The sequence below is a fragment of the Pipra filicauda genome, unplaced genomic scaffold (assembly GCF_003945595.2).
Source record: "Pipra filicauda isolate LSUMZ 115617 unplaced genomic scaffold, ASM394559v2 scaffold16_size7369187_pilon, whole genome shotgun sequence".
NCBI classification, from domain to species: Eukaryota; Metazoa; Chordata; class Aves; order Passeriformes; family Pipridae; genus Pipra; species Pipra filicauda.
The window spans coordinates 1,125,632-1,149,962 of NW_024104207.1; the positions used below are offsets into that span (position 1 = coordinate 1,125,632).

Below are 24,331 nucleotides of genomic sequence, written 5' to 3' on the forward strand. Positions count from 1 at the left end.
GATGTTACAGCTCCATCTGAAGTCTTTGTCACTGCCCATGAAGAGTCAGTAGATAAGGACACTCAGCCTGATTTTATCTTTGCAGACTGGAGGTGAAAAGAGTGGGCTGTACTGCACGAGCATTCTAGCTTGCAAGGTCTTGGACTCCAGTGTTAATTGTGTTTCAGGGTGCAATAGGGAATTTGCTCTCTGAGGTTGCCAAATTAACACTGCACTTGGTGAAAACTAAGCCCAAAGACAAGTTTCCCATTAATGTGGTTTCAGAGAGAGATCCAAAGCTGTGCTAAAATACTGTATGCTCTTAAGGTATTAGGACAAGGAAACCATATTTTTATGCCACAATATCATGAAATAGTGTATGTGTTATTAAAGAGACTGTTTTTGAGAGGTATGAGAAAGACGATGGAAAGCTGTTTTAGACAACTGTCTCCTCAAGACTTTCCATTTAATATTCATTTGTGTACTATGATCTTTTATTTCTTTATTGGCTTATCTCCTGATGGCTATTAACAATCATGATGCTGTGACTAGAAGGTGGTGGAAAAAATGAGGAAATGTCAGAATATTTGAAAAGTTTCTTTTAAATTTCATGAAAATAACATTTTCCTCAAAAAAATTCTCAACAAATGTACTAGTATCCTAGATTTCTGTATGTTTATATGCTGAAACGTGTGGCCTTGAAAAAAACCCAAACAACCCAAAATGAGGTTGGCATGATTCATCTTTCTTAAAGATTTTATATTAAACCCTTCAGAAGAATACATTTTTCCACCTTTCAGCGGTTTACGTTTAGGTTAGGGTTTAAGAATCCAGATAGAGACTTTCAAATTTTGTCTCCCTGACACAATGTGTTGTTTTGCTTTATTTCCATTGCACAAACAGAACAAACAAATCCAGTTAGACTTTTTTCCTAAAAGTGTGTTAAGAAAACATTTACGATACTCTGAGCAGATGTGGGTGAAGGTGGCTTGGTTTGGCGTTCAGAATCACAGAATATTCAGAGCTGGAAGAGACCCACGAGGATTGTGTCCGACTCCCGCCCCTGCACAGGACACCCCAAGAGTCACACCACGTGCCTGAGAGTATCACCCAAACGCGTCTTGAACTCTGGAAGGCTTGGTGCTCTGACCACTTCCCTGGGGAGCCTGTTCCAGCGAAGAACCTTTTTCTAATATCCAACCTAAACTTCGCCTGACACAATTTCAGGCCATTTCCTCAGGTCCTGTCACTGGTCACCAGAGAGGAGAGATCAGTGTCTGCCCCTCCTCTTCCCATCGTGAGGGAGTTGTAGACTGCGATGAGGTCTCCCTTCACTCTCCTCCGGGCTGAACAGGCTCAGTCACTCCTCGTATGGCTCCTTGGGTTCGAGCCTGGCGGGAAGGAGGGAGGATCTGAGGGGCCGCTGACGGAGCTGGGCGGCTGCCCAGTTCAGCCGTTACCGCCGCCCCCCTTTGAACTTCCCGCCCGCCGCCCGCGGCCGCGCTGCGCGTTCGCCGCCGCACTTTCCAGGCTCTGCGGGCGGCGGAGGCGCTGGATGGCTGCGGCCTCTCTGCGTCCCCTCTCGGGCTGGTGTTGAGGGGGACCGCTGGCCCGGTCCGCCGCACTCCCTCGGGTCCGCTCTGGGCTAGTGCCGCCGGCGGCGGCGGAGGCGAATCTGCCGAGCTCGTTCCGCCGCTAGCGCGGTTTGGGCGGTTGTCAGGGAGAAGCAAGATGGCGGCCGCGGCGGCGGAGGAGGACACGGAGCTGCGGGACCTGCTGGTGCAGACGCTGGAGAGCAGCGGGGTGCTCAATAAGATTAAGGTTGGGGAAGGAGAGCTTCCCGCCCAGCGGGGAGCGCTGGCTGGCGCCGGCGGCGGCTTGCGTCCCTGCGGAGTGTTGGGGGGGCTGAGGCTTCCCGGGCTTCGTCCCTTCTCGCTCCCGCTTCCAGCCGGTGTTCCCGGCTGGGGCGCTCCCTCTGCGTCGCGGCCTGGCGGTGGCGCTTGCTTTCCCCGTGGTGCTCCCTGGCCATTCGTGGTGGAGCTGGTACGAGGGCCCCGGGCCTGACCGCCGCACGGGCTGTGCCCCGCGGGAATGCGGGATCCCCCGGGCGGGCAGAGGGACGGGAGCGCGGGGAGCCCGCCCCCGCCTGTGCGGGTTTGCCCTCGTAGGGACCGTGTGGCCTCAGGAGCCCCCTTGCTGCCGCTAAACTTAGGGCTGGGAGCATTCTGCTGCCGGGTGGTGCGGCACGGGGTGGATAGAGTTTATCCCTGCTTCGATACGAAAAGCCCCTATTGAAAATTTCAAGCGAGTTACTGTGGGTCGCTATTTAAACACTTTCTCTTGAGTGTGGGTTGGTTGAGCTGTACCTTGAAGGCTTGCTAAATCTGGAAACTCTCTGGAGATCCTACCTGCCTACAACGAACAAATAATGCCATGTTAAGAAAATATACGGAACACAGTGGAGTGTACACTACTTCCAAGTTTATGGTGTAGCCTGAACTTGTGTCCGAAAGGGTATGAAAATGGTTTCCATTACAAGCTTCCATGAATAACTAGTGTGTATAGTAGACGGCAATATAGGTAAGGAAGCCTAAAAATAGATGGGTTCCCTTCCACGCTAAAGGAGAGATGAAGTGAAGATTTCACATCAAGGACAGTGGTGTTTGTCCACAGTGCTGTGTTTTAAGCCTTCAGAGATGGATGGTGGTTGCTGATACTTGAGGAACAGTTCAATAATTGAAATGGTTAATGGGAGTGAGAGCATATTTGTGCGTGTGCTTTGAAGTCTCCTGCATTTTGGACTAGTCATACTTTTCAACAAAAATATTAAAAACAGTGTTGTTCTTCCCTTTCAAATGGAGGATCCTTATTTAAACTTCCAAAGTAGATGAAGATTCTAGCTCATCTAACTGCAATTAGAGTAGGGAGACCTTTTTCTAACTAATGTCACATAGGCCTTTTGGGCCACCTGTTAACCACTCACGTAGTGTTAAACAATGAAAGTATGGTGATAATAAAATTGTAATTAAAAAAAGAATTGCAAGGCAATTGGGTCACATTGAGCCCCTGAGCTGTAGTTTCTTAATTCCTGCCTTTGTGTAACGTGTAAATTATTGTACTACGCTTGCCAGTTCATTGAGTTTTGCGTAAATATATTTATTGTAGTTCACTATTCTATAATGCCAAAAGTGTGCGGCATACAATATACTGAAAGGTATCCTTAAGGCAAACTAGCAAATGACTTAGAAAAATACAACCAGATTATGTCTTTTTTTTATTACTAGGAGTTACTGTTTAATAACTGGTATGCTTATGGCTAAGGCTGTTGATTGGAGGAATTCATGGTGGTTTTTTTCTTAGCTGTAAACCTTAACTGGCATGTGAGTTTGATGACTGTGTTGATTGATAGTGTTAATGACTTACAGAATTTGTTCTGCTAGTATCTGACAAAAAGCCCATTGCTAGAAGAATTAAGGTTGAACAAGTCTTCTAAATTGTCGTCTTCTAATTGAAATTAGATTATACAATCCATTAAAAAAATTGCAGTCTTTCTTTCATTAAAATAAATTAAACAGAATTGTGATCAATACTGTTTATCTATTGCGTGTTAATACTTTTTATTATGTGGTGAACCGAATGTTTACATGTTATCAAAAGTCTTTTTTTTATACTTCAGAATGAGTACTGACCATTTGGGGGGGAGGGATTTATTGAAGTAGCTATATTAAAGAGAAAAATGTGGCCAGTGGTATGCATTGGTATGAAGCACTGTAGGTAATTACAGCTCTGGAAGGACTGGAATTTAAGGGGAATAATTTCAAAGGATGGAATGTATCAGGCAGTCAGGTAATACGTTTTATAGCATAATGACTGAGTAATTTTTAGAAAGAAACTTATTGTGATACCTTTGTTCTCTAATAAAGCATGATTTTATAATGGATTCCAGTTTATTAGTTTATTCTTATTTTGAGATTAATTTCTGGTGAGCATTGGTGTTGACGTAAATTATTTACCTGAAAAAAATGTTACTTGACATTTTAAAAATATGGTTGGGATTTTTGAATTTACATTAGAGTTTGAGTACTAGAGTACTTAATGAAGTAATATTGTGAAAACTGGAAGATGTATAAATGTATTTGCCACTTGCAGTTAAGAATTTCCTGTATTCTCTAAGATGCAATATGTGTGTGTATATATATATGAAAAAATATATATAGTTTGTTAATCATTGGAATTAGTCTGATGGATAAGACAGCTTTCTAATGAATTCTGTAAACATACAGAATATAACTGTGGATATTTGGATATTTGTACTTTAGTGAAAATTATAGTGATTCTATGTGATAGTGTACAAATAGGGGTGTTGTGTCTTGAAGAGAATGTGATCTTTCTCCTAGGGATGCTGTCATCATCAGACCAAAAGGAGCCATTATGCTTTTTACTGTGTTTCTTTGTTAGCTTATTTTGGTTCGGTTTGTATCTTTTAATCTCTTTTGTTTTGGAAAAATTAAGTTTATATTACCTGAATTTTGCATCTTCTCTGGAACTTGCTGTTGTTACAGATGTGAGGAAGGTTAGACTCACAAATCTCATATGCCTAGTAAAGCTTTTGACCTGCTGATACTGCTAATTTCTTACTAATTTGCTTCAAAACATGGACAGCTGAGGTACTGGAAAATAATTTGATGCTAGATAAGATAAAAGTACTATTTTTTAAAATGAGCTGTTAACTGCATACATATAGGTCAGTTAAAATTGTCCTATTTGCTTTTGTATCTTCATTCTATTTATCATAATGACCAGTGCTTTTAAATGTCTTAGAATTATAAGCTGTCATGATGAACATGCTTTACACTACATTGTCATCTTTCTGCATGTTGTGATTGGTTGCTTGTTTTAAAGTTATTCATACCAGAGAGTCAACTCATTTCTTGTAATCAAGGAGAATCATTAATTTTTTTTTTTAATATAACATCTATTTCTTTTTAGTTTTATAAGTTAAGTAAAATATAACCGTCTATAATTATTTCAGGTAAACTAACTGAAATTCAACATCTAAATGTCAGTATGGTCCTCATAATATCATACATGTATCCTGCTTTGGGAATATGAGAACGGGAACTTTTTGTGACATGCACCTGATAAATGTAGCTGTGGACATTTAGAGTTTATGATTTTAAGTGTTTACTACTTCCTTTGTTTTATGAATTCTTCCTTTTTCCGGCATTCGTCTTTACAATTACATTGCCAGCAAGTTTAACTTTCTTAACCGATTTAGGCTGCTGACAAAAAATGGTCATGCAAACTACTTGACTGGTCTTGTTCTGTCGCAGATGTGATCCTGCACTTCACTCATAAGAGAGAAGCAACATATACTTTACTGATATAAAGTATTAAGTTAGCAAAGTTCAGTGGTAAATGTGACGGTGGTTTAACAATATGAAATGGCAAATTACAGTTGATTATTTTCTGCGTAGAGGACAGGATCAGACAAAACTGTCAGGGAGATGCTCCCATTGAGTCGTGAGGTTCAGAAAGGTCTTTATAAATTCCTCTGAGAGGAGTCTAGGTACAATGTGATTCCACTGCTAGTCCCAGACTCAGTCACCAGTTTATGTCTAAAGGATTATGTATGCACAATCAGTCCTTTATGTCACTTAGCCAAGATTTCAAAATTTAGCATGTAGTGAGGAGAGCACACCACCTTGTGCTCAAGGATGAGAACCTCACAGATACTGCAGATGGAGAGGGACAGGGTGGATACTGAGTAATATTCATAGTGAAGTTGCTGATTATGGTTTGGCACCAGCTTTGGATTTGTAATACATATCTGGTATGTATCAGACTGGTGCAGGCTTTTTAGCCTGATGTACACAGGGTTTTAGCCTGGGGTGATCAGCAGAGGTTAAACAGCTTCATGTTCTGCCATTGCTCTTTCCAGAGCAGTGCATCTGCTCTGTATCTACCAAGGTATATAACAGCCATTTTGGAGTTAGGAAGTGGAGGTGCTGAAAGTTGTGCAGGAAGCTGCCCATGTGCTGCTAATTTTTATAAATGCGAGAGATGTTTTGGAGTCTGCAAGCAAGAGGTAGTTAGAGGCTACAGGTCATCTTTCATTCCTGGATGGTCTCTAATCTTTTTACTTCTCATCTGGTATCTGCTATTTAAGTTGCTGTGGATGGCTTTTATAAGCATACTAAATCAGACTAATAACCTTGTTAAGGTGGGTGCTTGTTGTCTTCCTATTAAGAGCATATTTCCAAATTGGATTGGCATTTTTGAGATGTCACCTCAAAAGTGTGTTTGAGGAGCTCTTGAGATACTAAGAACTGTTTTCCCTTGTTCCAGGGAACTGCAGGTTGAGGGAGCTGTTTTCCTGAACAATATTTAGGATACCTGCAAAAGACTCTATATTTAAAATAGGGTAAACTTGTCCAGGTTCTGAAGAGGGATACTATAATTCAGTGTGGAAAAGATACTTTCTTTCATGGACTACAAGCTTCTGATTTATAGTAAACAGCAATCAGTAAAAAGCAGTGTTGTCTGACGAGCTGTAAATGCCCAGGAGGAAAAGGGGAAACATTCTTTTGTTTCAAAACACTGACCCATACATTTCTCGGATACAGACAGTAGTTGTCATATACAATGTTAGCCCTCCTCATTTTAGCTAAGTTCAGTGAAATCAAATTGCTGTCTCATTGACATGAGCTCTTGCCTGATAAAACTACTTAGAACGGGCATCTTCAGGGGATGAGAAAGAAGTCTGTAGGCTTGATGGATGGTAGACACTGCCACCTACCTTACTCATCAACATCTGTCTAGGTTGACATAACCCTGTTTTATTGAAGCCTTAGGAAGGATATGGGTGGAGAATTTGATTATTAAGCTTTGCTCTGCTGTACTACTAGACTGTGAATAAAATTCTTCATGATGTATTTGGATTATGTTGAAAACTGCTATCAGAATGAGGCAGTGTGGAATGTGGAAAACGTGTTACAATCTGTTACAATGTGTTACAATGTGTTACAATCTGCAAGAGCAGATTGTAACAATGTATGGAACACAGTTTGGGTTGGTGTGGAAGGATACCAGAGCAAAGACAAATACAAACCGTTCACACTTGCTAAAAACAAAAGGAGTGTGAGAACAATGATGTAAATGGATTAATCTATGCAGTTATATAAGCCTTTATATCTACTGGTGGGAGCAAATTGCTATGGCCATACCTGATCTCAGTCTCTGGTGTTCAAATTCTCTGTGACTGGTCTCAGATCTTGAAAAGCCTATATGACATCATCCATTCTACTGGTTATTATGATTCATCTTATATTAGGGTGATTATTCCTCTGTCCTCAGCTTTTTTATTATATTGCTTTCTACTTCCTTCTGCATGAACTTGAGAATTTTTGCCTTAATCTCGCACAGATTCTAGTGTATGGTTCCGTGTCTAAATTTATCGAGATGATATTTTGAGAATATCTTGCTATGATCTGAGCAGTGCCCACCTCAAAGGATGAACATCAGTGTGTCGTAGTGGTGCAAATATTCCTTTTGGAGATAGTACAGGAGTGTGTAACTTCAAGCATACTGTGATGCTTGCAGGATTGAAGGGTCGATTGAGGGGCTGCATATCTGTGGAAAGGCTTTAGGGGGATGTTCTAGATAATGCAGGTAAGAAAAAGGGAGATGTCATAAATACTGGTGGCATTATCTTCTAGTGATGAGCTCCTGACCTTAAGGTTATTAATTGGGCACTAAAGTAAATAAGAGTGAACCGGCTATTAGTGGGGAATGGCAACATCTGGGAGAAACTGACGCTGTGTTATTAAATAAATAAGAAGAAAAGCACCTCAATTTTTAATTAAAAGCCACTGGATTGGACTTAAAGGAGTGGAACAGGCAAACAATCCCAGTTATGTGAAAAAAAAAATGACCGTTGTGATATTGTTCCAAAATCTCAAACGGGTCAGACTCTGTATCAACTGATGTATTGGCAACTACTTTCAGACAACTTTGTTATAGAGTCCCATAATCCAGACCCTTAAGGGGGTTTACCCCTATCCACATGTAATGGCTGGTGTGTTTTATTTTGAACAGCTGTAGTAGCCAGTCAGGAATTCTTTGTTATTTTTATTGTCTTCTTATGTTAGTATATTTGGTTTCTGTGGCATAAGTGACAAAGAAAGCCTCACAAGCATGTTAAGTTTATCATAGTGACATAGAACTAAATAAACAAGTTTTTAGCTGTTGGTGGGAAAGTTATATGTAAACTGATTTTGTAAGAATAATATTTAAAGGAATGCAGTGTAAGAGGTTTTGCCATTTGAAAAGGTGTCGAAAGAGGGTTTTGCTTAAAAAGGAAGTGTTTGTTTTTCCCACTAAAGGATTTTTTTTTTTGGTGGGACAGAGCACTTACAGGGTAACCCGTGTTTAGTTGTCTCTTGTAATATACATGAGAAAGTCCAGACACTCTTCATACTGTTTTTATTCTTAGTTATGGAAATAGATCTTTCTTTAAAACCCTGATTTCTTTTTTGCTCTTGAGAAAACTTTCATACACTGTCTTTTATAATTTGTTACTGCAATGTTGTCTAATGACTGAGTTAATCAAAATGTCAGATTAAGAGTTGATTAAGATGGCAGACTACTTCATCAAATGTATGTTATCCATTTGATGCATTCAACGAAAGAAGTAGAGAAACTGTAGTGCTTACAAAAATTAAGTATGCAAGGTTTAAACTTAAATATTCAAAGTAGTCCATAGAAGAATTCTGATTACTGATTGTAATATATTTAGAATTAGGTAAAATGTTACTACAGGAGTGTTTGAATGACTGAGATGCTCTTTTCCTTGAGAAATTCTGGTTTTTGCACATAATCTGACAAGAAATAATAGGAATTTGTATATCTTAATGTTAACTTTTTAAATGGGCTATTATAAGCTATTTGTTCATGTTTCCTGAATGAATTGTAGATTAAGGATAGGTGTTTCAAAGCTGCCTGAAACAGCCGGATGTTTAACTTTTGGAAGATATGACAGGAGATAATGTAGGTGCTTTGGAATCTTTTTATGTACAAAGAAGTAATTTAGGAAGTCTTGTATCAAATTCTGCTTCCCCCTCCATGCTCCCCCCTCCCGCCTTGTTCTCAGACTGGAAACTATTATTTCTCTGCCTCAAGTCACATTGCCTGTAATCTTATGTGTTTTGATTGCGCTGATGTAGATTATAGTTCATGCCAAGTTGCTTGAGGAGAAACAAATAGCTGTTAAGCTACTTGCTAGCTCTTTGCATTCTATTTGCATAGGGAAAACAGTGCTTATAGAAATGCTATTTGTTTTGTTTTTTACCTGGCAGGCAGAGTTACGAGCAGCTGTGTTTTTGGCATTAGAAGAACAAGAGAAAGTAGAGGTAAGAGAACCTTAAAAAATAATTCAGAAAAAAACATCCTGGTAGTTCTTCATGTAGAATTAAATATAATTGCTTTAATACTTTCTATTTGTGAAATGTAAGAAGATAAAAATATGTATTTCTGCATAAGAGCATGATGCATAAAGAACACAAAACAGGATTGTCAGGGTGTTTCCTGATGTTTTTAAATAGCCTTTCGAAATCGTACTTTTAAGTAACTGTGTCTGCTGGGTTTATATTGCTTCTGTCCAATTGACCAGAATAACTAAATGTATTCTCTATCAAATACTTATTTTAAAAAAGATATCTAGTTGACTGATCAAGATTTTCTCAAATCAGAATAATGTCTTTTGAAATTGAAAATATTATAGTGGGGGTTTTTGACAACTGTATTGTGAAAGCAATGCAGTAAAATGCCAATGCTTTTGGTATTTGCCATAAGGATGTTGTAGGCTTGCTTCAGGATAATTTGCTTTAATACTTAAGGGTGAATTCTTAATTAGCAGATGGACTATGTATTGATACTTTGACAATATAATAATATTAAGGGAATGAGATACTATCAAGATTACATAGCAATACTGCTGTGGTATACAGACACTGGTCTTGTGACCTCTTCTGCTGCCGACATTGCTCCGTTTCCTGTGTCTTTTCATTTTCTAGAACTGGAGAGTAGAAAGTACTGTATGTCCATCCTCTGTTTCAAAAAGAGAGGAATGGAAACTGTTCTATTCCTCCTCTACTGGTTAGATGGTTGTGCTCTTTCTGGAAAATTGCTTAACTGAAACAGACAGTATTGTGACATTAGTAAGGAGGAGAAGTAGTTATTCTATGATATGAGATTCCATATTCCAGAAATTTAGTGTAAAATTGTGGAAGGAGACATGATGGAAGAGTGATATTGGAGAACAGTGCCATCTCTTATGGGAAGCTTCAGCATATTGTGGAGTGCCCAGAGAACAACCTCCCACACTATCTGGAGAATAATAGCACTGAAGAGAAATTTGCTGCAGTAGATTTCTGCTCACCATTTCTCCAAAAGCTTATCATGATATTTTAAATCTACACTGTAGACACTGGAAGTATCTTAATACTTACCACTCCTCTGAATTCCTGAATATTAAGCAAGATAGATTTCCTTTTTTCAGGCAGCACTTTCTTGCGTGTGTGTTATTATTTACAACTATAGTAATAAATACATATAGCAAATCCTTTTCTTACCCAGGACATTTTGATATGTCAAGAATGGCATTTAGAATTTGTTTTGAAAAATCCCTAAACAGTTCTGACAAACCAAGCATAGCACATTGATTTATTTCAGTTTAAAAATTAAAGTTGAAGAGGGCAAATCTAACAAGGGAGAAAAAACATTTTCATAGTATCTTTGAAGATCTTTTAATTAATAGAAGATTAGTATTCATTTGTGTACTAGTTATTAGCATGGTCCACACTGTCTAGAAGATTTGTAAATTTCCATTTTTTGAAAAGCTGGACTGAATTTTTTTAAACAAACTCCGCACTATATTAGAGGAGCAACCTGGGAAGTTAACTGCTTACCTTACCTTTTTAATCATTAAGTAAATAAAAATCAATATGCTAGTAAGAATTTTGGTGAAATTATTTTAGCTCTGAGACAGATTTAATTTTCCTAGATAAATGTAGCTTTTACATGTAGGTGGTCGAATCAATACAAAGGTAGATTTTGAAGAAGTGAATTACATGTGTGAGGCATCATTGTGGAACAGAGTACAACAAAACATTATCTTACTGTGATTTTCAATTTCTTTCTAGCACAAAGATGATGTTAATTACTGTTTGGTTTTTGCTTTTTGACAGAACAAAACACCTCTGGTAAATGAAAGCTTGAAAACTTTTTTAGGTACAAAAGATGGTAAGTTCTTTTTTTAGTATATACTTGTCAAAATAGTAAAAATAGGAAACAAAATATTAAATCTTTGAATCTTATTAACAGTACAGTCATCATGCTTTTGTTCCTTTCAGATGTCATAATTACCATTCATTTAGAATAGAATTCAATCTATAATATTTGAACTTAATAGTGCTGAAATTGTATTTTTAACTAAGATGATTAATGCATTTAAATTAATATTTCACGATAACCGACGGTTTTGCTAACTCTGAGACATTCTAGACCAATAGAAACAGTAACCAGTGAAAACTGACTGTAGAGGTGCAGGAGTGAATAAACACATAGGAGAAATGTCAAAATGATGTTTTTTAAACAGCTGAATAGTTTAAAAAAAAATCTTACACATTAATTTTGTAGGCAATCTCTATGCTCTTGAAGTATTATTGACTTAAATGATTTTGACGTAGTGGCTGGGTTAGATAATTTCGAGTTGGTATACAAATTTACAATGTGGTACTAGTTTGCTGAATGTCTAAATTGTGTTATACTGAAACCACATTAATGTTAAATCTTTGAAGTAAGAATTCTATCTGGTGTATTTTTACTCTTATTTCCTTTTTAGGTCGCTTGGTAGCAGGTCTTGTTGCGGAATTTCTGCGGTTTTTCAATCTTGATTTTACACTGGCTGTTTTTCAGCCTGAATCAAGCACAGTAAGATGTACTGGTTTTATTTGTATGCTATGCTGACTGTTTGGACTGCATGGCAATAAATAGAAAAACTGTAGCAGATTTATTTAATCCACTTGCTTCTTTTTATAAGAAATAATTTTTTTTATGTTTAGTCTGTAAAAGTTACTTATTGTCATAAAGACACATTTTTCAGAAATGTGTGCTTATATGAGTATTTCCCTTTATTAAGAATCAATGCTCGATAATTATGAATTACCAAGTTAACAATTTTTGTGGAATCATATAATAGCATATGCAACAGAACATTCCTGCAACATTTTTTGCCACTAACTTTACTACGTCATAATAATAAGTTAGTATTGTTGCATGAAAATTAAAATAATGTCAGTAATGTACTCTAAGAGAAATTTCAGTGAAACAAAGGACTTTGTGTAGATATACTTGACAAACAGTATAGTTCAGTTGTGAGGGACCAACAGGGATAGCATGCTAAGGACAGATCCTTGCATGTTTAAAACAACTTTGCATGGTCTGTGACAAGTTCAGGTATAGATCAGAAGTAAATTATGCAATAGGTGGTATCTAAAAAGATGTGTAGATGTGGCACTTAGGGATATGGTTTAGTGGTGGACCTGATGATCTTAAGGGTCTTTCCCAACCTAAGGGATTCTATGATTTTATTGCTTTAGTCCACATGCAACAGGAAGTCTTAAATAATCAGTGTTTAGTCAAAATATAAGCTGTGTTAAATAAGACTAAAAAGCTTTTTTTATATTACAATATATTTTGTTTTCTGACAGTTATTTCTATGTTGTGATTCTTTTTTTAATTCTCCTTCAGCTAAATGGCCTTGATGGTCGAGAAAACTTAGCTCGAGATTTGGGAATTACAGAAGCAGAAGGTACTGTGGGTGGTCCCCTGTTGTTGGAGGTTGTTAGGAAGTGTCAGCAGAAAAAGATTTCAGGCAGTGGAGAAGTAAGTAGTATTAACATGGAATTTCTTTCTGTATTTATTAATTTTCATTTCAATGATGAAAAACTGAAATTAAGAACACCTGGCTATTGTTATATTACAGTGTTTCGGGTTGTTACTATATTATGCCTTCAACTTAACTTATCAGAGAGATAAGAGATAAACATTATGACGATTCTACTACTTTTAATGCCACCCTAGTACTCTTTGCTAATATTCTGCTAAAACATAGTAGCACAGAGTGGAGCCAGGTGGGTATCAGTTTCTTCTCCTAGGCAATGAGCTGTAGGACAAGAGGGCACAGTCTTCAGCTGCTTCAGGGGAGGTTTAAGTTAGACATTAGGAAGAAGTTCTTTACAGAGAGAGTGATTGGACATTGGAATGGGCTACCCAGGGAGGTGGTGGAGTTACCGTCCCTGGAGGTGTTTAAGAAGAGACTGGATGTGGCGCTTGGTGCCATGGTCTAGTAGACAAGGTGACATTGGGTCAAAAGTTGGACTTGATCTCAGAGGTCTTTTACAACCTAGTTGTAATTCTGTAATTCAGATAAATGACACAAAACACTGTGTCACTTATTTTCTAGTTGCTAGTGTGATTTGATAACACTTCTGTCGGTACCTATTTTCTTTGGCATACTTTTAATTTTAATATGACCTGAAAAGCCTACAAGTTAAAAACTTTAAAGCTCTTCTGAAAAATATGTATTTAAAACTAAATATATCAAAGTATTGAACTACATGAAGGCAATGACAGTAATATTGTTAATTAAATTAATGAAATCCAACCAATAGCATTTGATTGTGACTCAAAACGAAGTTCTTTACACCCAAGATGCATTCAGTACCCCAATGAAAGCTTAAATTCAGAAGCAGTTGTCATTGAGTTCTTGACATAGCAATTTTCTGTCACATGAAAGGGGCGTTTCCTCAAGCCCTTGGTGTTTGATCAGTCTGTCAGCACCCCAGGAAAGCTGATACCCTTGTGCCCCACTAGTCTGTCATTGTCCCATTATCGGGGCTCCAGTGAACAGTGCTGCTGGATCAGAGGGCGGTTTGACTGACTCGTTCAGAGACAATGCCAACCAACAGTGTATTGGAGTCAAATCCTTTATTACAATTTGGAGACACTCTCTGGGATCTCCTCACTCTTAGTCAAATATGTTATCTGCTGCTGGGGACTGATAGTACCCTTGAAGGACTCGTGCTAAACAGTTTGTGGAATAACACACTTTATTAATAAAAACACCGATATTAGAAAGTTAATGTTGTAAGATTGCTCATGTAACAAGTGACTGCAAAAACATATTTAAAGCATGACACCGACAAGCTCTAATCACCAACGAAAGCTAGCTCAAAATAATCACTTAGCACTCGTAGAATATGGTTCTTACCCAGTGGGGGAGAACACAGGTTCAGCTCATCAACTGATCCCAGAAGTTATGGTGGAGTCTTCCCTAACTTCTCCCTGTTCTTAGTTTACTTTTATACTATTACTTTACATTTAGGTGGAGCTTGAGTGACTCTAGTCGTACACCCTTTTGTTACTGATTGGTGTAAGATTTTATCTCTCGCTCTTTAACTTATAGTCAATAAAATATGGAGCGCATGCTCAGTGAGGGGTGGTTGTACCTTGGAGGAGGGTGACTTTTAGATGGACTTAGTATTACAATTAGATTATAATGAACCAAGTTCATCCAAGGAGAGAGATTTCGCCACAGTTGCTTCTTCAGCAACAAGATGACATCTTGTCTCTCCCTTGGTTGACAGCTGCTATGTGATTTATCAGCTACATGGTACCATTGAGTTCCCTTCCCTACAAAGGTTACAACAGAGCTTGACCGCAGTATATCCACTCTTCTGCGCCCTCTGTTTCATCCCTCTTAGCATGCATTTGGGGTTGCAGGCTGTGTTGTGTGGGCAATCATTGTGCAATGTATTTCGTGCATGCCAACTGCGTTTCACCCTATAATTTCCATTCTGTTGTAACTTCTGTTAGAATGTGAACATAACTTCCCAGTTTTCTCTTATTTTACGCCAGGTCATCTTCCCACAGATAATGTCACACTTTGCATACCGTGCAAGTGAGGATGGTAGCCTTGTTTCTTGTTGGATGGAATTATGACAAAATTAAATATATTTTTTAATAAGTGTTTATGTGAAACTTTTAGGTGGCTCCAGTTTTAAGTGATAACCAGTGCCCCACATCAAAATCATCTGATGGAAGGTCAAGTACACGTTCTATACCAAATAAGGTAGGATTGTTTATACATAATGAAAAGCTTCATGACATACATGAGAGGTAAAAGAGAGAACTCCTATGAAACTGCAGATATGATGGCATTCACTTAAATCATCTGCAACTTGAAAGTATTTATTTCACTTTAGCAAAACTTTTATATATGAATTCAAGCAAAGACCAACTGTTGTGCTTGCAGGTTCTCAGATGACATAGTAGCAGCTTACTGCCTCAAGGCCCAGAACAGAGAAGTAGCTGTAGCTTCCCCTTTATTCTAGTCAGGCTATCATTAAGCTCTTAATTTTCAACAACAATTCTGTTCCTCTAGGATATGAAATTAAAATATTGTTGTTGCTACCACTTACGAGTTTGAGTACTTCTTCTTGCCCTAGAAGAACTGAGCTGCTGCCAACAATTGAATGTGATTCTGTGACTGAGATAAAATGTCCTTGGTATGAAAAAGACCTACCAAGGTAATTTTAACTCTCATGGCCTATAATTTGAAAATTTTACTTCAGTCTTCTGAATGAAAGTTGATGACTGATAAAGAAACACTTGGGACATTACAACCTACATACCTGTTGGTATGAAAAAACTGCATGAAAAAACTGTTGGTTTTGTTTCAAAACTGTGCTGTTATTAGTGTGCAAAAAATAAGTTAATGTAATAAATCTTTTTACTGGTTTAATTTTAATAAGTCTAGGAGAAGATAAAATAGCAGTATTCCTTGCTAGGTAGAAAAGTACTATGTCTGTAGATTTCTTTATTTGATAAGCAAGATCTTTTAAAATTGTTTGCTTTTATAGTAGGAGTGATCTAGATAGCATAGCAGTGCACAAGATGGAACAGAAGTTTTTTATGGCAGCAACATTAAACACTTTCTAAAGTGATAAAACAATTTTTTCTCCCGTGTGATTCTTGATGATACTAATAAATTTATTAGGACTTCTCAGGAATTTGAGCTAACATTTTAAAAAGTGATAGTAGTTATATGTTGTCTGTTTATATTACCACTTAGAGTATTACCAGACATAAATACTTATTCCTTTCATTCTTTATCTTTCAAGGCTGCTGAAAACACTCAGAGTGATACCAGTGTCTCATCAGGGGAAGCAAGCAAAAGAAGCATTCATTTTCTGCCTAATGAAGCAAAACTAGATCCTCAACTAGAAAACAAAGACTTGAATACCAAAGAAAAAAGTGATGCAGTTGTGGATGAAGATGATGAAGAAGGAGACTCTTTCTTTGATGATCCTATACCCAAACCAGAAAGAACTTATGGCTGGTAGGTAACATGAATGTTCTACATAATACCAGGTTTGTTTTGTCCTCAGGATATTTGCAAACCTTTGAGAGCTAGTTGTTATTTGATTATTTGCACATGTAAGTGGAAGTGTTTAGATCTATTCTGTAACATTTTTTTCTGAAATGTGCATTTCTCTGACTATTCTTTGAAATGCACAAAGACTGTCCTCTGGGATCTCTTGGGATGTACCTTGAGTGGAAAAACCTGTATCACTTCAAGGTGCATCAGTAAGGCTATAAAATGTTCCCAGCTTATTTCTTTGGTGGAATGAACAGGTATGAAGCACAGGCATCAGTGTTTCTTCTTGCAACAGAGCTGCAGTGGTCATCTGTACTAAAAGAAGTGGACAGTGACAGGGATAGTGCTTTAAATATCTGTATGGCTTTGTAAGGAGGAAGTGCTTTAAATATCTGTATGGCTTTGTAAGGAGGACAAAAATCAGGCTCCATAAACTGTAATAATAATAAGAGTTTCTCACAGCTGAGGGTTTCTTCTTACGTTACAACACCTGTTGTGTGCAGTAAAATTTTCAGTGAAGTGTTGTTTCTTCTGCGTATGCCAATTTTGCAGATGCACCTGAAGCCCATTTTTTGTTGTTCATCTGTGGAGTCTGATGACTGAAAAATATCATTTGAAACAGGAGCTATACAACAGCTTTGTTATAAAACTGAAAAACCTATCTTTGTGTTATCATGTTGAGTTATCTTGAAGCCTAGTTTAGGTATCACTATTGAGAAGTACTGCAGGATTATTTCATGGTGTTCTTTTTGCTGTGCTCAAATAATCAGAGAATTGCTCAATCTTAGCAGAGATTAAGAAGACATTGCAGAATCATTTGTAAGTCAGTTTGGAAGTAGCTCCCCTCATGTTGGCTTTCCCCTCCAACTATGTTGATAGTGGGCAGACCAGCATAAACTTTTTTGTATTATTACTTCAGTACTTCTTTACTCAAGGGCTCATTTAACTAGCCTTTAACCAAAGAAAGCATCATAGCAGGTGGTTTAAATGCTAAATTGGGAAAATTAGAAAAGTCTGGAAAAATGCCTGCATAATAATATTTACTCATTTCTTATTGTTTGAGAATTTTCATATGACAAGAAAGAAAATTCACGTTGAAACTAGGTAAACTGTATTTCTTTTAAAAAACCATCCAAGAAAGAGACTCTTAAATTAATTTTTAAAGTAAGCATCTTTTTTTCCTAGTAGGGAAATTCCCTACAGAAAAAACGATTTTTGAATTTTGTGTGTCTATAGTAGAGTCACAGTCTACCAGGTAGTAATTTGTAATGCATGATGTTATTATGATGTATGTATTCTAGTAAGGTCCCATAATAAGGTCTGCTGAATATGTTAATAGCAAATGAGCTAGAATCTGATTGTGAGCTGTCTCTGTTGAATCTTTCATTTCTACCCTCCTGAGAACTCCTCTAGAGGAGAAAAAAGAACATACTCTTCAGGCGAAATTTCTCTGTGGCACCTTGTGCTGGTGTGCCCGAGTCCCAAGGGGTAAATAAGTAGGAGAGGCACCAGCATCGCTTGGTTTGCAACAAGGTAATTTCCTCATGGGAGCCTTGCCCGTTCCTCTAAGATGAGTGCACTGGAGAGGAAGGGAGCAAGCAGTTACTAAGGAGAGTATGAGAGATGATCCAAGTACTCATTGGCTCTAGATCTCTGACCCGCTGTTCAAAATTTTGAAGCATTTTAATGTGTGATGTTACACGTGATGTTTTGGTGATCTAGATAAAATGAGTGATTCAAATGTTGTCCATTATTATAGGAATGGAATCACAGCAGCAATGTTCTGGCAATACTAAATGTGAAAGTCTTGGTCTCTTTTAATTTGTGTTTCTTCATCCTTTGCTTGCAAGTAGGATTTGAACTAGGTAGTAACCAAGTGAACTTAAACATGTGATAATGAGATCTATCTTCCTGTAAGTGAGACTGCTCTTAGAATTAATATCTTCATCAGACATAATATCTTTTAGTTGTAAAACAAACTTAAGTTCTGATTTATACCTGAATCTTTCTTCTTTTGGCTGTGTTTACATGTGGGGATAATGAAAGGTCCCTTGATAAAAATAGTGATGCTGATGAAGGTGCAGAAGCTCTGTCTGTGGGAGAAGACAGGAGGAAGTCTTTGCATGGGTGAGAAAGTGACTTTCTTAGTGGATGTTGTGCTTGACACTTGTGTCAATAAACTGCCTGCTGTTTTTAAGATGGCAGAATGAATAGTCCTGTCCCCTTGCTCTTTTTTGCTGTAATATTGCTTTTCTATTTTATGACAATTTAATAATAGAAAAGAAATGAACTGCGCACATTTTACAGTTCTGTGGAGTACTTATTTATTTGGTTTGTTTTAGGAAAACTGAAGCCAGTAAAGCAGGAGGTCTAGCATCCCTTTCTGATGCACCGCCTCTAAAAAGTGGGTTAAGCTCCCTGACTGGTGCACCTTTGATAAAGGAGTCTGATAGTAAGTTTTCATGTGTTTTTGTCTTTTGATGATTGTAGAAGATATTTCCTGTAATGAGTGAGCTACACATTCAGATGGAAATGTGATAGAGTATGTGGCCCCCTTCTGGTTGTAATGTGCTTTATAGTAATGCTTTCTTCACTGACTGATTGCATATTGGTTTTGATATATTATGCTACCATTGGGACATTTTATGTTTTGAAGCATGAAATACTTATCTACATTCCTTTTATTGTATGTACATAAAGCAGTTTTTATGAGCATGTAATTCTACTGCTCAGTTTTTAACCAAAATTGACTTACTCCTTCGTATTGTTATCTTACATTATTTGCACCAGTGCTTTAGGGGTATTTGCTTTCATGTTGTAAAACCTGATCCTGAGTACTGGGAAATTATCCCTGTTTACTACTCGTGTTTTTAAATGTTATGAGTTCAGACCTGAAAATTTAATATAATATTGCCATACTATACTATAAAAGTATATAAGGTTGTTATAAAAAACAGTTGTTATAAATGGTTGATTGGTATGTTTAAGTGGGATCTTCTTGAAGAGTCACAAGTCAGATTTCTGATATAAATGCTTTTGTTTACAGATTTGAATAAAAACTCTGTTTTGAAAGACCTGCGGTTGGTGAATGCAAAATTGGGATCACTAGAATTAGGTAAGTAACTGATAAATGTTAGGAAGCTCTGATATTTTTAATTGTAAATTCTGGCCCAGCTTCTTAGAGCAATCTGAGAAACTGAAATAGACATTGAACTAAAATCTTCAGCTTTTACTTCTGACATTCTGTTTGGCACCATTGTGAAGCTGACTGGAGTTAAGAGCAAGATGTGATCTAAAGGAATACAGAAAAGGGATAACTGGTGTCTTGTGGATTAGTGTTCTACACATGGAAAAAAATTTGATTCATTATGTGCAAACATTTGCTAATGTCAAGTGATGAATTTTGTTGTCTAGGTTTCTACAAAAAGACTGGGTATATATTTGTGGTAAAAGATAGCCTGATAAGTATTACTGGTTTTCAGTTGCATATTTATTTGCCCTCCACATCTTTGAAAGTTGCCTTGTTAGCTTTAGGTGCAATATGAAGAAGATGTGACAGAAGAACAGTCAACATTCTTTCAAAATAGAGCTGCCAAGTATTTAAGTTTTGTATTCAGCAATGTAGTCAGCATCCTGAAAATGTATGTTCAGTTTTGAAACAGTTTGTGTTAACAGTATTGAGATTAATTAAGGACAAATATCTTTCTAATCTGCACAAGTAATTTAATCTACTCCCACTTTTGCTGGTCGTCAAACCATGTATTTTGATGCAGGAATAGATTCTTTTTTTTGCATTTCCCAAAAAGAAAACTTGTTTGATTAATAGCTTTTAAAACTTATTTAGGAAACGGAGATGATGATGAATATGCTGATGACTTCAACAGGTAAGAGAAGCATTATAAGCATACCCACTAGCATATTTGAATTATTTCATAATATTTCAGACAGTCACTATTGCTGGAGTCTGTCAGTATTTCAGCATTCCTTTAAACTTCAATTTGCTATTTTAATAGGTTTAATTACGAGTTCAAAAACCAACGAACAGGTCACTGTTTGTATAGGGATAATGAGTTCCTTAAAAACCTAGTGCTAACTTTAAGACATTACTTTGTTCGTTTTTTGGGAAAGGGATTTGAGATTTTTTTCCTGAACCATGCACTTAACAGTGTTTTAACACTTTAATTAATGCTGTTAGTCAATGATTTTGTTATATGCTGAAATATTTAACTGGAAAGTAAAGCATTGTGGGTGCTCAGTAATAAATACTTAGCAACCTCATCCTTATGATGTGAAGGCATTGGTGTTGTAAACTGCATGACAGAGGCCTAAGTACTTCTCAGTATTTATCATGGTTTCATCAAGGTAGAAAGCCATTAGTTGTTATGGGGTTTTAAGTAACTACATATTTAACTTGCTAGGAAATGAAATCCCAATCAAATGTCAGGTATAAGGTGAATGTCATACCTGGGTGTTTGAAAAGGAAGTCTTATTTCTATGATTTTGGTTTTCTTTCTCTTTAGTACTAGTCACCGCTCAGAAAAAAGTGATATCAGTATCGGAGAAGAAATAGATGAAATTTCTGTGGGAACAGAAGAATCAAATGCCAGTGATAAAGTATGATTATTTCAAAATGTTTGTTCTTGATAGTCTTCTTATCTTGTCTTGACTTTACTTCACAGAAGGTTAAAAATACTGTGGCTACATTATTTTTATAATCCTACATTACTAGGTAACATGTTAAGGTTGTATTATTTGTTGCATTCTGTATTTTTGCACCTAGTATCCCTGCCAAGTTAGATACTATAATGATTAAAGGAAAAAACAACCCCACAACAGTTGTTCAGTAGCACAATTCACTGTCTTTTTCTAGGCATATAAAATGTATTTGAGGCTGGTTTAGTACCCAGCATACAAAAGTCTTAAACCTATTATCTCAAGATCTGTCTGAGCATCTCCTAAAGGATTATGAAATCTCGCTGAAAGAGCTTGAGGCCAAAAGGATAGGTTGCTATATGAAGAACTGCATGACATAATACTGTTTTTGTGGTTTCTGAGTTTGCAATTTTATTTGTTTTCTAGCTCGAAAGCATCACACAAGACCTTACCATTTCTCAGTTAAGTGACGTTGCAGATTATCTGGAAGACGTGGCATAGAATTGGACAACAAAAAATCTTTCATTGTGCTGGACTAGAAGACTGCTGTGGACTATTAATTTCAGACAATCACTTTTTGCTGGAATGTCCACTCCCTACTCTTGTGCCTTGTGTTTCAAAAGACTGTAGGTGGAGAAGGCATTTAAATATTCTTTACAAGGACTAAATGAAATAGTGTGTTCCCATTTGAGTCTGATATCAGAATTACTTTCTTCATTTGGTTCAGCCAAACCTTTTACAGCAGGAGGTGGATTTTCCAAGCCGAATGTCCATTGCTGGCAGTGGGCATAATAAAAACCGGTTGATAGGAGAACATCATGAAAGAGGCATGTGGCTTTGTAGTGAACTTGCACTGTTATTTTAACAGTCCGTTGTTTTTTTGTTGGGTTTTTTTTTTAAAGATAACCAAAGCAAGAACCTTCAAAGGTACTGGTTCAACTTACACATCTTTTAACACAATTTTATCAAGTCAGCATGTAGTACATATTTATGGTAACTCTAGCCACAATACCTAATTACTCCAGACTTACTTGAAACTGCTCTTTTACAGACTCTTCTGAAAGTTGGACTTTAACTTTTGTAAAGGCATATCAAATTGAGAGTATCTAAACTCTTAAATCTAAATTTAGCCATATTTAGGAGCTAAATTTAGCACTAGACTTAACTCAGAATATTCTTGTTTAAATGTTTGTCAGACCACTGATGTAAAGACCTAAGCTGTTTTTATATATGATAATTTCATCAATGTTATCTGTTGTTAAATCACGAAAAGTAATTTTATTCACAAATCATTAACTAAATCTTATTGGGTTTTCTTAAGTTTTTAATGGGTTTTCTTAAGTTTTTAACAGTGTGGTAATGCTTTGTGGAGCTTTTATTATTGAGGGCTCTTCATGTTCTGTAAGCTTACTTTCATTCTTGAAAATCCTTGTTAAGTAAAAATGAGCGCCAAAAAGTGAAACCACTTAACCCTCTGTTTTTCAGATTCTGCTGTACAGAATTAAATGCAAATATTTAAAAATACCATACCGAAAACGTTACAGACACTAAGTTCTAGCTAAGAGCAAATTCTTGTATTTTCACGATACTCTTGCAAAACAGGGTCAGTAATGGAAACGTTGACAGTTCTTTAACAATACTGTACATGGCGCTGCTATAATATATAGGTCATGGACATTTGTAATACTGAAACAAGACTTCAAAATGTGCACTTTCTGAACATTGTGAACACATTTGGAAACTAGACATGTAAGTGAATATAAATAATTTAATTTTAACTTTTTTTCCTTTTTTTAGACTTTGTAAATTTTTTTTCAGGAACACTGTTGGCCTGTCATCAGTGATCACCACAGTGGAAGTAGCATGCTAAACTAAAGCCATTGGTTAAGCATAGAAAGCTGCTACTATAACTGGAAGCTGACTTAAATCTTTTTTTGCACTGGGCCAGCAGGCCTGGAGCAGTGCTGGGAACTTAGGCTTGTACATTACATAAATGATTTGAGAGGAGAGAAAAAGTGTGCCTTTTATTTATGTGCACCCCAAAATAGCCAGCAAAAAAGCATCAGAATATTTGGTCATGCTGTTAACTTTTAACTTTGTGCCATATTGTAGCAGCTGAGCGCAGGAGAATTTTTTTCACCATTGTCCATGTGCCATAGACTTCAAATAGCAACAATGTTATATGATACAGCCTGTGTAAAAAATTCCTTTATGGATAGGGGAACCTGTGCCTCAAGATACTATATATGAAAAGTTTGGGTTGGTATTTTTTCTTTACTTTTTCCTTTCTTTTTTTCCTGTTTTTTTTTCTTTCTTTTTTTAAGAGCAACAGCATATCTGAAGGAAATAAAATTCCACATGAACACCTGGGAACAATTGTTTTCTGGCATTCATTTTTAAAGTGTGTGGAATAAAGCAGAGGCAGTGTTGTTTGTTTTTTTTTAAGTGTCTTAGAAAACACGATGTTCCATTACCTGTTAGCTGTAAGATATGTGGCAATTTATCATACCAAAAGAAACAAAAAGTTTATTAAATTATTTCTAATTACATTTGAAGATGTGGCCTTTTCAAAAACTAATTACATATTTTAAGTGTTAACATGACTTTTGTTAGCAGAGGAGTGTGTTCTCTTACGTTGGGAGTTAATGGCAAGCCTTGCACTTTGGCTCTAATTAAAGGAAATACCAAAAAGTGGTAAGTCTCCATGCTGTTCCTCCTGTGAGCTTTTATTGAATTGTGTATAATAATTCAAATTGTAAAATAAAGCTATTATGCTGGCTAAATTGTGTCTTTGAGACTTCTTGAACCAAAAATCTTAACATTTAGACAAATTCAGGAAACTCTGTGGGGTTTGAGGGGTTTTCATGAAAAATGCTTGTTAGAGGTATTTAAATATAACTGACAAGTTAAGCTCTCTTGAATGCTTGTTTCACTGTACAATTCACACCATAGTGTTTAGTATTTCACGTTAGGCTTCTCCCTGAAGGACCTAATGTAGTTGAGTACCCCACCTCAGATGTCTGTTAGAATTAACAACCAGAGCCCTGTCATAAAAGATGGGAACATTTCTGTGAGCTGAGAAGCAAGTGTCTTAGAGGGGCACCTGCAATTACTCTGTGTAGTTCTGTACCAGCTAGGTCTGGTTAGAAATACTCTTTTTTGTTAACAGAGCTGGTTGCATTTCAAAAGAATTCCTTC

At 36.9% G+C, this 24,331-nt stretch overlaps 1 protein-coding gene across 2 annotated transcripts; it reads left to right on the plus strand.

Annotated features, from left to right (window-relative positions):
* Positions 1 to 1,508: 1,508 nt before the first annotated feature.
* On the plus strand, positions 1,509 to 23,916 carry CEP43 (centrosomal protein 43). Of its 2 annotated transcripts, XM_027712079.2 has the most exons (13): positions 1,509 to 1,800; positions 9,336 to 9,389; positions 11,226 to 11,280; positions 11,882 to 11,970; positions 12,790 to 12,924; positions 15,089 to 15,172; positions 16,224 to 16,441; positions 18,527 to 18,607; positions 18,823 to 18,932; positions 19,527 to 19,595; positions 20,325 to 20,364; positions 21,001 to 21,094; positions 21,560 to 23,916. In XM_027712079.2, exons 1-13 carry the CDS (start codon positions 1,711 to 1,713, stop codon positions 21,632 to 21,634), a joined length of 1,194 nt encoding a protein of 397 aa, XP_027567880.1. In that variant the 5' UTR covers positions 1,509 to 1,710; the 3' UTR covers positions 21,635 to 23,916. The 2 variants fall into 2 exon arrangements, with proteins under 2 accessions (XP_027567880.1, XP_027567878.1); XM_027712077.2 differs by lacking the exon at positions 18,527 to 18,607 and having other exon boundaries at positions 1,510 to 1,800.
* The last annotated feature ends 415 nt before the right edge of the window (positions 23,917 to 24,331 follow it).